Source organism: Hoplias malabaricus, chromosome 10, assembly GCF_029633855.1.
Source record: "Hoplias malabaricus isolate fHopMal1 chromosome 10, fHopMal1.hap1, whole genome shotgun sequence".
Classification (NCBI taxonomy): domain Eukaryota; kingdom Metazoa; phylum Chordata; class Actinopteri; order Characiformes; family Erythrinidae; genus Hoplias; species Hoplias malabaricus.
Genome location: NC_089809.1, coordinates 27,642,190 through 27,657,414, shown reverse-complemented (window position 1 = coordinate 27,657,414; position 15,225 = coordinate 27,642,190). Strand labels below are relative to the sequence as shown.

At 38.0% G+C, this 15,225-nt stretch overlaps 1 protein-coding gene across 2 annotated transcripts in view; it reads right to left on the bottom strand.

The window, feature by feature from the left end:
• The window catches only part of grik3 (glutamate ionotropic receptor kainate type subunit 3), a 141,484-nt gene that overhangs the window by 61,988 nt on the left and 64,271 nt on the right, over positions 1–15,225 (bottom strand). For both annotated transcript variants that reach the window (XM_066682431.1, XM_066682430.1), the window contains exons 2-5: positions 9,031–9,204; positions 8,010–8,267; positions 7,593–7,774; positions 4,570–4,623 (exon numbers count right to left, since the gene is read on the bottom strand). In XM_066682431.1, the coding sequence (XP_066538528.1) occupies positions 4,570–4,623; positions 7,593–7,774; positions 8,010–8,267; positions 9,031–9,204 (668 nt within the window). The remainder of the gene's footprint in view (positions 1–4,569; positions 4,624–7,592; positions 7,775–8,009; positions 8,268–9,030; positions 9,205–15,225) is intronic.

Sequence of the window (15,225 nt, the reverse complement as noted above, 5' to 3'; positions counted from 1 at the left end):
ACTGGAGCGCAACTGTGTTGCAATAGGAGTAATATACTCTTTCATCACCTTATACAGTACCTAGTTAGGCAATAAATTTGAGAATGTGACTGAAATCATAAGCGAACATTGAGTCTTCTACCTGTGTTTCATTATTACACTCCTGCATTTCTACAAAGCATTTGCTTGTTTTTCTTTTAGAAGTCTTTGAAATCTCAGAGATACAAACCCACAGCAGAATACAGATATGGGTATTAAGTAGCTACATTTACTCAATTATATCTACTTTGTTTTACGCAATCTTCTTTCCAGTTCCTCCATTGCCAGTCCCACCTGTCAGTTAGTCCCCAATCACACCATGCTGAAAATGTGGAAGGGTCAGCCACTGTTTCTTTTCAAACTGCTACTGCTAAAAACCCCACTGGCCAACTCAACATGCTTGCAGAAGAACACTTAGTACTCGGATATATTTTACCAACTCTCAGACAGCCATATTGGCTATAGCATGCTGCATAATGTGGCAGAGGGAGGGACATACTACTAAAAGCGAGGGAGGCCAGTTAAGCTCTGATGGCTGAGGCATTCAAGTACCTTTGTAAAATGTGCATATATATTTTAAATCAGAGTTATGAAAGTGTTACTTCTAGTGAATCTTTAGCCATTCATATATATACTTCAATTTATTTTAAAAAAAAAGCTGTTAGATTTCCATCCAAAACAGCACAATAGTGAAATATAAGCAGAATATAAAGCTACATTAATCATGTTTCCAGCCCCTACACTTTGTGAATAAACTTCAGATGACATAGGCTCCCGCAATCAGGGGCGGCATGCTGTGTGTGTGTAAAATAATCGACACATACACTAAAATAAAAAGAGTGGGTGATGTTGGTATGAAAGCAGAGTGGTAGTGGAGTCAGGGGGAGTCTGTTTAAAGTTCATGATCACACGGTCTGGGGTTGTGGTGCACACTGTGACACGTACACACTAGGTATGAACCAGAATGTTGGGCCTTTTCCATTCAAGTTTTTTGTTTTTTTATATGCACATATGTATAATTCACAAAAACTTGGTGGATGGAAAACCTGCTACTGTGTGTAAATGCCATGATGAACCGACCAATAAAATATGCTCCAAAGATTTTTTGGTATATTGTTTTGTTACACTGACATAACTGATATAATAAACTAATGATGGTTTTAGCTTCCTATTGTTACAATTTTGAAGATATGAGGTTTTGATATAAAATATAAACACAATTATTATGTGTGTGAGTGTGCATTTATTTTTGTTGTGACCGAAAACAGTGCACTTGATGGAGTGTTAGAAAGCAGTGCTGGTGTGTTGTGGAATATGAGTGATTTACTGCAGTAAACACACACCCGTACACAGCGGAACAATGCTATTGTCACGCTGCTGAGCTTGAGGGATGAAGTCGATGTCCAAACCCACTCCCACATTGTGAAAAGAGTGTTCAGTGATCCCTCTTCATGTCACTGAATTTACTGTGCCAGGCCTCTGACAGACCTACATTCTACACTGTTATCTGCTCATACATTATATCAGTATGTGAAATAGTGTATAGAGGCAAAATAGGCTGCTTTGTTCTGGAAATATACTGATGCACAATCATCTATTCCTTTCTATATCATAAAAAAAGAAACAAAAAGAAAAACATTTCTAAAAAAAAAAAATCAAATTAGTGTGTTAATTCTTTTTGATAATTTATTTTTTCTCTTTTAACATATTAATAATATACCATACTTCAACTGAGATATTCTGGAAGCTCAAGTAGCCAGTCATTTTTAATGGGATTTTTCTAGTGTGAAGTTACTAGTGTTACATTAACACCTACAGTTTGCACTACACAGTATGCACTGGAGACCTGTTTCTCTAGTGTGATAACATGAATGATTTTGCCATAGTTCGTTCATTGAATTCTTCCAGCGCTACAGATTTGATCTCTCTATCCATTGTGCTCTCACACTATTATCCACCTGGGTTTAGTTTCACAAAAGCACATCAGGATCAAAGAAAAAGCAAAAATTAAAGTGTTCATTGTGACACTGTAAAATCATGGGCTCTATCTTACTCTTAGGGCTGCAGCCCCCAGTTTATAATCCCAGACAATACGTCTGAGTATCTGAGACCATGTTAAGTGTTAATATCTATGAGTGTTTCAGGAGCCAAATGTGAAAAACCTAGCTCTGAATAATTCTTTGGTGGTTCTTCATTATGTTGATTCAAATGTCTTTGTGATATACATTGGAATTGAATTGTAATATACATGGAATTGAACCAACAAAGTCCAGGTCCCTGGAGCTGTGTGACTGAGACACTACCTGTTGCGCCACTGTGCCTCCCTTTGTGATATACAGGAAAATATATTTTTTTCAAAACATATGTGGTTATAATTACAATCTGATGTTTATTAGCTAACCCGATGTGATTATCAGATGGATAGTTAGAGGGATTGGCATCATACTGTGTTCTATACTTTCTGTTGGGTTCAAATTCAGCTCTGGTCTCCTATTTTTCACTACTGACCAGAGCTCTATTCAGAAAGTGATTGACAGTTGTACTGTCTCAGCTCTAAAGACTGAATTCCCCACTGTCATTGTGCCAGTTTGAGATATGGGAGAGTACCAGAAGTGTCTCACAGTAGACTGGTGAGACATCAGCAACAGCACATTACAGCTGCAGCCAATACACTCATCCAAAAACCACTAATTCATAATCAAATACAGAGAAAAAGATGAGCATCGAGAGAGTGGCATATGACTAATTCCAGTATTTACTTGTATAATCAGGTATGAGCAACTTACTTCCAGTAAATTTTGCCGTTAAATCCTCAATAATTATGCAAATAAGGCCTCAGAAATACAGTTCTGACTGATTACAATCTGATTACAACTGATTATACGTAGAAAACAAAAGTTTGGTAACACTTCATATGAACCCTGTATTCATTAGATTGTATAATTGGATTTATAATGTTTTATATATCGTAGACCTGATCTTGATTACACTAACATGCTTACCACTTCACAAAGCAAATGTAAACTTCTTATATTGTCAATTTCCGTAGCACATTATATTAGGTATTCATAAGAACTTTGTAGACTGCAATCTTGCTCTATAGTTAAGGCTGAGTAATTAATTGAAAATTAATTGAAATTGACATTCAGAACTTCTAATCAACTTAATCTTGTCTATATTGATTATATCAATTATTTTTATTATTATGTTATGTCTCCATTTTATGTTTATGTACTGTCCCTTTAAAACCACACTACTAATCTGTAGTCATGGGATTCCGCCCCTATCTGCCACATGGAAGCAACCTAAATGCCAAGGCTGACCAAACTACTCGAGCAGGTCATACCAAAGATAAACACAGTGTCTGTTGTTTTTATTATAATTAAGACGACACTGAACAAAAATAAAGTCAAATGTAAACGCTGAGAAAACAGTTTCAGCGACCAAAGCACAATCACACACCAAATATGAAGTGCTCCAAAAACAAGAACAAAACAAGCTCCCAGCAACATTAGAAAAAATATCCCAGCTTTTATACTGGAGCATATTTACAGTACAAGCCTCGTCACTGAACAATTAGGGTCAAAAATACAAAAAACAAATAATAGTTCTTACATCTTAATCGTGGTAAAATGTGCAATTAATCGTGATATTGATTTATGCTCATATCGCCCAGCACTATCTAGAGTAATCTTCAAATTTATATTATTGTAGTTGTATTGATTGCATTAACTTTTTATGAACAGGTTTTGTGATTTGACATTTAAAAAACATATGCTCTTGTTTAATACATTCTTAACATTTCTTCTTAAAAATTCTAGAGGTTTATTCGACAATTCATGTGTTATGTATGTCTTATATCACCTAATAAATATATTAATAATGCAGTATGAATACAGGATACAAGATAAAATGTACAATGGTCTTAAGCCCTTGTAATCAAGTACTGAGTGTACTGAGTTCCTTAAAAATCAGTCTAGGTTGTTTGCAAAGCATTGTCGGAACCCTGTACTCTATATTTTAGTTTACATGTGGCAAGGCGATTGGTATTCAGTCTGCGTAGAACAATAATCCTGCCTTAAGGAGGCTACGATAAGCTTGTGATAAGTATCCTGCTTTGCAGTTTGATACATCAGAAGCATTAAAAGGGCACTCAAAATGCGCACAGGAGAGGCAAAGCTGGCATTTAGAGACGCGAGTCCGGGTATCACTGTAAACAGTTGGGAGTGTTTGAATTCAAAGGTCATTCAAACACTAGGTTATTAGCTTAAGCATTTCCACCTCAATTAAACCCTCTGGTGACACAATCCGTCCATGATCTGTTGTCTTTTGCAGATGTTTTCAAAGACTTTTGCTGACTTGAGCTGCAGTGAGAGTTTACTCTGGGATACTGAAAGAGTCCATTACGCCACTGTTCCATCAAATGAAATTGATATTATGGAGCATACCCAAAGCCTATTGGCAATTAAAAGCCATTCATCACAAAAACAAAAAAGGAGCAGCATGAAAATAAATGAGATTCAATTTGCTTGAACAAGTGTGGTACATTACCAGAGTAGTGAAGATGTAGTGGTAGTACTCTGTCATCATTCCCATCATCTGGGCCTTGTAGCAGTGCATAGGGAGTAATGGGGAGAAGAGGGAGGAGGAGAAGAAAGAGAAAAAGAGAGAGAGACAGAGAGGGAGGGAGGAACAGAGAGAAATGCAAGACAATGAAAAAGGTCAGCATCTCAATTTACAATCAATATGACAGCCAACACAAACAATGCGAAAGAAAACAGAACAAATTTACAACAGAGACGGAAAGAAGCCGCAGGACACTATGCTTTTATTGACCACAGTGTTTCCCTCTGTATCTGATACCACTGTCTGTAGGAGAGAAGCGTAAACAGATGACAAATCTAACCTGACCCGAGTCCCTGTCTTTGTCATTCTTTTTGATGGGTCACAATAGCAAATGTCATACAGCTACGTTTCCCACAGCGATAAGGGCCCTTAATCAAAGAGAGTGATCATTTTATTCATCCTCCACATCCACTCCCCCCCACTGCTTCACTCACTCAATCTCCATTGAAATGCCTGCATTTCCCAGGGTGGCTGTATTTCCTCTTTAATTATACCATCTGTTGTGAAGAAAACCCAAGGTTAAGCAATCCATTGAAAGCTTCTTTTTTTCAGACCTGTCTCACACTACTCTATTCCACCAGCCAAAAGAAAAGTCTCCACAAAGTCTCCACATTCTTACTTGCCATTCCACCATCAAGCACCATCTTTCAGAGCCTGTAGAGAAGTAAGGTGCCATCTACTCCATCCCAGGTCCAACAATACTTACTATGTCTCTACTATCTCACTCTGTGCTACTCCTGCAGCTAAAATAGAAGTCTAAGCAATGCCACTACATTCATCATCACACTCCACCCAGCTGCAGACATTCAGAGGCTATAAAGAAATCTGGAGCCATAGTTTGCCAGCTTCTGTAATATTTACTTTTATGCCTCTAGTCAATCTGATCCAGTCAAAACAAAAGTCTATACCAAGTCTTCACATGCTTAACTACCACTAGACAGAGTATAGAGAGTCAGGACTCTACAAGAGACTTTCAATATGTTATCTGTGTAGGTATGAAGTAAAAAACATATAACATAAATATGTAGATGTAGCAATTAGTGTTTTAACTCCATGACAAAAATATATATATTTCTTCTTTACTCTACATTCATGTATGTCATCAGAAAAACGCTTTCCACAAATCTGGGAGCAGATGAGAATCACTCTGGGCTAAGTCCAAGCTAGGGCTGATGACTAATATCTTGCACATTAATATCAAGCACACTATGATGCTCAATTTTCATGTTACTCAGATAACACTGTGTTATTTTTGATATTTTGGTTTAGTTTCCGTAGCCATGGTAGCAAAACAAATGATAAATACTAGATATTGTTTTCTTTATGTACCTTCAAAAAGTGTCACTTCTTATAGCCATTATAAAATTACCTGCAGGATTAGATTACATGAATACAGGGACCTTATTAAATTTCCCTTGTATCTCAGCTTGTAAGCTCCTGTGCTATTTATTTGTTTAGTATCTCTATATTCTAGTCTATTTGCCAGAATAAAAGACTACACAGAACCTTCACGTTCTTGCCTGCCATTTCAGCAAAAATTATCAACATTTCGACACTGAAGAGAAGTTGGAAGACATTCTCTCTCTCTCTCTCTCTCTCTCTCTCTCTCTCTCTCTCTCTCTCTCTCTCTCTTTCACGCTTAGTAAAACTTGTCATATTTACCTGCATATACCTTTTAACTCTATTCCATTTAACTCTATTCTATAGTTTTTTTAAGTCACGCTATCCCATTCCTAATTAACTGTGGTGTTCACACTCATCTCATCTGTGTTTACTTGTATATGTCTCCTGTATACAACCAAACTTAAAGTCCACACAATATATCCTCACTCTTACTTACCACTCCACCATAAAAACACCATCATTCCAAGTCTGCAGTGAAGTCTGAAGCCATCTACTCTCTCTTGGTTCGCCAGCTCCTGTAATATTTACTTGTATGTGTCCCTTCTAATTCCTTCAGCCACTATGCCCCTCCATACACATAGGTATTGCACTGCTTTTTAAAGCCGTCTGGGATTTGGCCTGCAGTCAACTTCCAGCAGACTTCTTGCCCTGTCACATTTCCCATTTCCTTGTCGCCTAAAGGAGAATGCATGTAGTGACAGAAGTTCAGAAGAAGCTGACAGAGAAAGGCAGGCTACAGACAACTACAGACAGGTGACCGGAGGAATCTGTCTGTTTAGTGGACTGGGGCTACTGAAACCACTTGTTCATAAGTTCAAATATGAAGTAATAAGGCCTTCATTTTGACCCAGAAAATAACTGCAGGGGGTTTCAACTGAATGCTGTCAGTAAAGATACTTTGAAAACTTTGAGAGAAGAAGTGAGAGAAGAAGCAGCTTACAACACAGTTGCACTATTAAGCCTCTTACCTGGATCATCGTCTTATATAAGTACAAGATAAATATATATATATATATATATATATATATATATATATATATATATACACCTCCAGAAAAGCATACTTCCAGAAAGAGAAGTTTTGGCTCAAGAGTTAAAAATGTCCATTCAAAAAGATTTCCAACAGCTGACTAAGTCATACCTTACACATGGGAAAAAATACTAGATCTGAGAGTACAATTTTTTAGTGAAATATTATTAAAAATTTAAAAATACCCTTCAGGCCCCAGTCCATACGATCTATGTAGAATTAACTACAAAAAGCTGCCTGCTTTTAAGACACTGTTCATCAAATTCAAACCATTTCACACCAATTCACCTTAAAGCAGTTTAGCTCACGCCTATCCATGATTATATTATAATTTTTGAATGAGGAAATAAAATACAATGCAACAAATCAGGGCCTACAGAGGACATTTCCATATTTTTCATCAGTCTTAAAAATTCAGTAAGAAAATCAGCCTGAATAATTTTAAGTGAAATACATAGAATATACTTCTGTTTTGTGCTGAAATAAAAAATACATACACAAGAAGGTAACGTACTTGTTTGAGTATCTGGGCTGCCATGATGTGGCTACAGTCAAAGATAATGCGGAACTCTCTGCTCCTCTTCATCTCCTTCAGTAGTGGACGGGTGTCAGTGGTGTCCAGAGGGAGCTGACGGATCTTCAGCCTGATGTTGTATCTTGATGGAGCCATGATCAGCTCCTGGAGTCTAATCAGACCTATCCATTGTAAACAAGAATAAATCTAGGATTAGTTCAGCTATTTTTCTGAGAGACTGGATATATCCTTTATTTATGAAATATATGAATCTTAACACAAATTAAAAACAATATTTTAACCCTACTTTAATAAAATTATTGAAGGAGCAGTTGGCATATTCAAATACTGTCAAAAAAAGGAATAAAATGGCAAAAATTGACGAAAGGTTTTGTTAGGAGGTGGATTATATCTCACCAGTGCTGTCATCATACACCACAGTGGCTGTTTTCCACTTAAGGAACTGCACCAGGTCCAGGATGGCGTAGCTGAGGGAGGAGTAGTCTGGATACAGATTGGCATAAAATGTGTCTCTGTTGTCCATGGGATGATGCTTCCACCGGACCTGGATGTGAGGCACCTCTAGTGCATTGCAGATCGACTGTACTGCATTTGATGAGGAGCTATGAGACGGCCCGAATATGGCCACTACGCCTAAAGACAGCTGGTCACAAGCTGGTAAGAGCAGAGGTTAGGTCAATACTTTAAAACAGTCTGAAGTTAAACATGTCTAACTTTTTAAAGATTACAAAACAGTTCACAAGAAAATTAGGTCTTTACCAACACTTAAGTAGTGTCTAATAATGTGGGTATATTATATATATGTTCATCAGAGCTATTCTATTGGGAACAAGCAAGAGAATAATTTAAATATTCCTTATCATCATGGACGTTGCAATTATTATGACCTGCATACATTTAATGGATTATTTTTCTTTTCTAATCTTCTCCAGGATTGTTTTGTTAGGTTTTGTAACTCTAAAAGCTAGATCCCCACACTTCCCTCTATTGGACCATCAAGCCTGAAAGGTGAAGTCTTACAAATGCTTTCTCCAAGACACGTGAAGCCAGCTGCTGCTGACACAACATCACTGGACAATTCAACACGCCTGGAGGAGAATGAACAGCCAGACTCTGTTAAATTACTAAAATGGATGCCTTCAGTGGGTAATATAATGCTGAGCATCCTACCCACTCTGCACTTACAGCCCTGGATGGATGTGTTTATTCTTGAGAAGTCTTGTTACATCATAATAGCTAATTTTGTAAATTAGTAACTTCTCACTGCAGCTGTTACAGTGAAGTTATGCAGTCTTTCACAAACACAACATACATAGGATCCCTACATTAACATATTTGAAGATAGTTTTAGTTCCATTCATGATCCCAATCGGACCACTCCTTCCAACCAGAACTCAGGCGACGTAACATCACTCACCTTTCCTTGAGGCCTCAAAGCTGTCATAGATATTAATCCTCTGGATGTCATATGTTAAGGTTGTGTTTGGCAATAATGTCCTGTTTCTGTTGATGTTATTAACTGCAAATTTAAAGGCCAGCTCTTCTGCACTGACGAGTGGGACCGGCCCCTCTGTTTGTTCAAATATCCCTCCTGTAAAAGAAAGAAAGAGAACCCAAATCAGCAAAGACCCAACCAGTCAGAACTGCATTTCAGACCTCCCTCCAAACCTCTGGAAGGGCTCTGGACATAGTAGAGTTGCTGGTGAACTGAACTGTAGACCATAAGGCAGCACATTCAATTTGCTCCTCAAATAGAGGGAGCCTCTTTGCATTCGGAGCCAGAGCTGAGAGTTTCAACTGGAGCTTTTTAAGTTCTGGGCCATAATGGAGCTGAAGGGAGTGAAGAAGGAGGGGGAGAAAGCAAATAGGCCCATCAAAGGTTCCAAGCCATCTTTAGGCCTGCAGGTCTCTTTTCATACTGTAATAAAATGAAAATGGATTCTGTGTATAGAGGGGCAGAGATGGGACTTTTGCAAACAAGTTTTTTTTTTTTTCCTCGCCCTCTCTACCTCCATCCTTTGGTCTGTTTATTTCATAATCTGTTGAGATTCCCGAAATGCATCAAATGGGCTAAAAGTAAATAAATACCACGGGCAGAAGTGAAAACAAAGTTGATTGACTGAGACCACTATAAGGAATGGTCCACTGAATCCGTGGGATGATAACATCTGAAGTGTGGAGAATGATGCGCAGCCCTTGAGGCTTAATACCGTTAGACCTGCTTCACCTTCCCAAAGTAAATTAGCCATAACCTTCTCTCCAGAAATACAGAGTGCTCTGAGTTAGCTGAGGGAAGAAAATACACTCCCTGCCATTTGGGCATTGCGTTTGTGAAAATGTAATGAAATATCTACCGTTCTTTGCAACGTCTCCAACTTTCACAATGAACTGAGCATCAGAAATGACCCAGCATTTGTATAAAACGAATTGAAACATGAGAGAGTATTTTTGATTCTCTTGCAAAGTAGATTGCTTTGAAGATACAAGGTTGTATTAACTGTTCATTGAAAATATATTTTGTGTTTTCAGTGAGAGTGGTGAACTAGCATTGTTTCATTTGTACGCAGAAAAATAACGGCTCCTTCCACTCAAAAGCATGTCCTTTTAAAGTAAGCAGATCCCTAATGGCGTGAACCAGTTTTTAAAAACACACATAAACAAATCCATCAGACCAAGAGCATTTCATTTGAATATGGGCTTTCTCCACCATAGCAGAGGTCATCAGCCCCCCCGAGCAGAGCTGTGATCCCCCGAAGAGTGGTCTCTACAGGACCCCAGTCCTCTACTTCAGGGCACACAGCGGCAACCACAGAGCACAGAGCACTGCACACACTCCACTATTTATGACTCCAGCCTCACTCGTGCTCCAGAGGGACGTGATGCATAAACTCCCTGGAAGCAGCCCGGCGCATTAAAATAAATGAATCCTGCCGTTTTGTGGGGAAATCTCATTAGAGTACATTAAGTAATTGCTGGAGTATATACTAATTTGACTGTTAAGAGGATAAAATGTACATTGCTCGGAAGCACTTTAACAAATTTAATAAACATGGGGGTAGCAGCTCCTCGGGAGGAGGGAGAAATCCTGGGATCATTTGCATTGCCGTTTTTCCTAAGCCCCAGTTGGGAGCTTAATGTGGAAAGTTAAAGCGTAAGGTTTTTTTCTGTCTCTGTCCAAAAAAAAGTAAATAATAAATAAATAAATAAATAATGGAAATTTAGTGGAGCATTCAGGACAAAGAGAGTAAAATTTCAATAACAACAATGCTAATAATAATAATACTAATAATTCAAGGCCTTAACACACAGCTGCAAGAGTTATGGCTCCAAGTAACCCAACGATAACTCTCTAAAAAGCCCAGGGCAAATTGAGCTGTAAATGTTTGATCTGAGATTTCTCCCCTCCTTAACATCAGTCATTTTCAGTTGCGATTAACTTGTTTCCTATTCTTAGTCTGCATTACAAAAGGGCTTAATTAATCTCTTGGGCTGTAGCCCGGTGCAGAAAACATGTGCTCATTACAGCTGCTGCTTCTCATAATATGGCCCTCAGTGAGCTCACTTAGATTCTATTTTAAAAAGCTGCAGATATTCCACTGAAAAGAAAAACAAACAGAACTCTATCTCCACATGCTGTGGTGCTACTCTGGCCGTGCTCAAGACAGTCTCGCTGAGACACTGTCATCAGTGATGAAGCAAGTTTTCAGTGGCAAAAAGAACAGAGTATTACATGACAAACGGAACCTCTTGAATGGATCTACCCAAGGCAAAATTGTGTATGTCCACTTTTCCTACTGCCTGGTTCCCTTGGTTATGTCATTTCATTATTATTTTTGGCCAATGAAATGACAAAGGCTGTGGCCCAAGTGGCAAATTGTCTTGGAGATTTTAATTTTAATAAATCACTAGATCAGATATTCCCAAAATATTCACAAAAAAAGTAATAAAAAAAAAAATTCTCTCACTGCCATCCTGCCTGAAATCCACTGCCTGTTTTTTGGACACAGAATGAATCATTTTTGGAATTCACCAACTGTGAAAATTCCACTCCACCATGATGAAAGCTAAGAAAAACTTCTACAACTCTACAAGCATTTCTATGTAACTTGCCCTGATGGCTAAAATACTGCTTTACCATCTATGGCTGTGTCATCAATTAAAATGAACTGAATAATTACAATAACAATTCAGTGAAAGAAACAATTTATGATTTTATGAAGAGTATGATTTTGAGAGTTTTGGATGTTCTGTGCAATATTTTGCCAGTTTCCAAACCAGGTAGACACTGTAAGCTTATTCTTAGGGATTAACTCAGGGAGGAAATATAATATTCAGAAACTCAGCTGCAGATTTAAGGACAGTGATGTTACAGCACTATGATTTTCACAGATAAAATAAATAAATAACAAACAAGCAAACAAACAAAAAACATACAGAGGGCAGACAGATGAAACATTTATGAAGATGGTAGTGGATCAATGGGACCGATTGATAAAAACCTTCAGTGTGGTTACAGTCTACTATATTGTGAAAATGCAACGCAGCTGTTTTCTTGTACTTCATCATGTTTTTATTTGTAAATAACTAACATATCATAAACATATCCTGAAAACTCATAACACTCTGGGTGTTGTGCTATTTTATAATGATTAAATTATTTATTTTAAATTACATTTCTTACAAATTTGATATATTTATTAGATTGATTATCTTTGAGTCTGGTTTGATTAGATTGAATATTATATGAGTCTAATGTTCCATCTCATAGAAAAAAATAAAAAATAAATAAAAAATAGAAATAAAAATAAATCACTATTCCAATGCTCTACAGCCCATTGCCTGCAGCTTTACACTCCTCTAGCTGACACTTGGCATTGAGAATGGTGACCTGTTGAACACTTGGTGTGTGCATTGTAAAGGTCTGGATATTCTGTTTATGATTATTCTAGTAAATGAATCTAGTAAATCAGTTTCTAACAACTGGCCCCTCACCCCTTACTTTTAAACTCCCAGACATGTAATCATCATCCTATGTCTACAAGCCCAGACTATATTTCGTGATGCGAATGGACTCATCAACTGGTCAGTGTTTGCGTGCTGTATAGCTATCCTGGGTCCAAATGTTCCTCGTTTAGACCTTGTTCTTTCACCCCACCCAGGCAGCGAGAGCTATGCCAGAGCCTGCACAATGAGACAATATCATTATCTTGCTGGATGAATGTCTGCGAGCAGACTGAGCGATTTGAGAGCGCTCTTTTGTGCGGCTGCACTGCTCTGGTAGGGTTCCCAGGCTGTGTGTGAATAGCTCCACTGCTCCCTGCAAGCACAAAAGAACTTTGCCGTACAATGGCGGGGGGAGAATGGAGCAAACAATGGTGTGCGCTAAACAATTACGGCAAACTACCAGCATTGTGCACAACACTGACCAATTAAGGAGAACATTGTGTTCATCTGTTGTCCCATTCGACTTCCAAATCCACAGAAAGCCACAGGGAAGAGGCCATGTTGGATGGCACTGCTCCTACCTGCTGCTCCATATCTTCCACTCACATTAGCACTTTGATTTGACCCATTTGTTCAAAACAATGTGACCCAAGCTTATTCTGCTATTCATCAGGATGACAAAGAAAAGCCTCGTGCAGTGGGCTTTTGAACATTAGATTGCACTCGTAATACTATTTGTTCTTTTGCTAGTTCAATCAATCAATCAATTATTCATTCATTCATTCATTATCTGTAACCGCTTATCCAGTTCAGGGTCGCGGTGGGTCCAGAGCCTACCTGGAATCACTGCGCACAAGGCAGGAATACACCCTGGAGTTCTTCAAGTTCTTCACAGGGCAACACACACGCACACATTCACTCACACACTCACACCTATAGACACTTTTGTGTCACCAATCCACCTACTAACGTGTAATTTCGGACCGTCTGAGGAAACTTGAATGTGAACACGGGGAGAACACACCAAACTCCTCACAGACAGTCACCCGGAGCGGGACTTGAACCCACAACCTCCAGGTCCCTGGAACTGTGTGACTGCGACACTACCTAACTTAGGGTATTTCAAAGATGACCCTCATTTGCGATGTAGCCCAGTTTTAGAACCTTTATAACATGTAGCAAAGAAAGTAAAAACAAAGCCAAAGATATGATTAAAAGATACATAATAAAACAAAAAATGACCTGATCAAATTAATGCAAATAAACATATTAAGCAGAATTAAATAAGTAAAGAATGAATGAATGAATTAATTAATTAATTAATTAATGAAAGATGTATTAAGACAGTATTTATGAATAGAATAGGATAGAATAGGAAATTGTAGTGTTGATAAAAACAAAACAATTACAGAAATTATACAATAGTATATATATATATATATATATATATAAAGACATCTTGTGGTGACTTCCTCATAAAATATAAAACATTTTCATTATTCAGAAATATAAAAAAAGAGAAACATGGTCGTAATATAGCAATTATATATATATATATATATATATATATATATATATATATATATATATATATATATATATATATATATATATAGCCAATACACAATATGTAATGTATGTCACCATGTCACAGTACTGTGATATATGTCACTGCCACATAGCTCAGGGTCCTGATTTTGATCCTTGCCTTGGAGGATCCAATAATGGGTGGACTGGCTGTTTGAAACTGTCCTCAGGTGTGTGTGTGTGTTGTCCTGTGATGGACTGATGCCCTGTCCTGAGTATGCTCCTGCCTTAACCCCAAATATTTCAGACAGGATCTGGATGCACCACAACCTTGATCATGACGGAACATGAATGTAGGAATATATTTATTTCCTGCAACATATTTAAAACTACTAAACAGTCTACAGCTAACTCTAAACCGAGTGACAGGAGATGCGATGGCTTAATTATTGTAGGAAATCTAGAAAAACCCATGTATTGAATGCAACAATCAGAAACATTATCCTCCTGTTAATTGTGATCCTGAGGTCATTCTCTATCAGCAGGGCACAGTTTAGTTGCACAGTGCTACATTAGCACTGAAATGACGTCAGTGAGTAATGCTAATGTTGAGGATGTGTAATGAGAAGTGTAATTAAGTTATGCCCTGCTTTACCTATTGAATATGCATCTGATACCATCCCCGCTGCAGCACGCTCGCGCTCTTATTTATTTGATATGATTAGTAACACTCAAAGAGGCTAGAATGCACCCATATCTCCTCTGTCAAATAACTGCCAGGTAACAACATATTTGTAAAATCTAATTTTATGCTCAAGTGGCTCTGCTTCTACAATTTATCGCAGCTTTCACTCTCCCCTGCTCGCCCGCTCACTCTCCTCCCCTCTCTCCAGCTTAGCGGCGTTTTTGATCACATTATCATTGGGAAACATTCATAGCAGATAATATGACAGGGAAGAGCTGCTGTTTGAGCCCTGCATCACACTGTGTCCCCTCATTGCTCTACAGCCCAGTCCTAATTCTACCCCCTCACTTACCTTCTCTTTTCTCTCACTCCCTCAATCTTTCCATCTCTGCTTCTCTCTATCTCTCTGTCTACCCCTTTCAACTTCTCTGCTTTGCTCTGCTTCCAGTTTTCTGT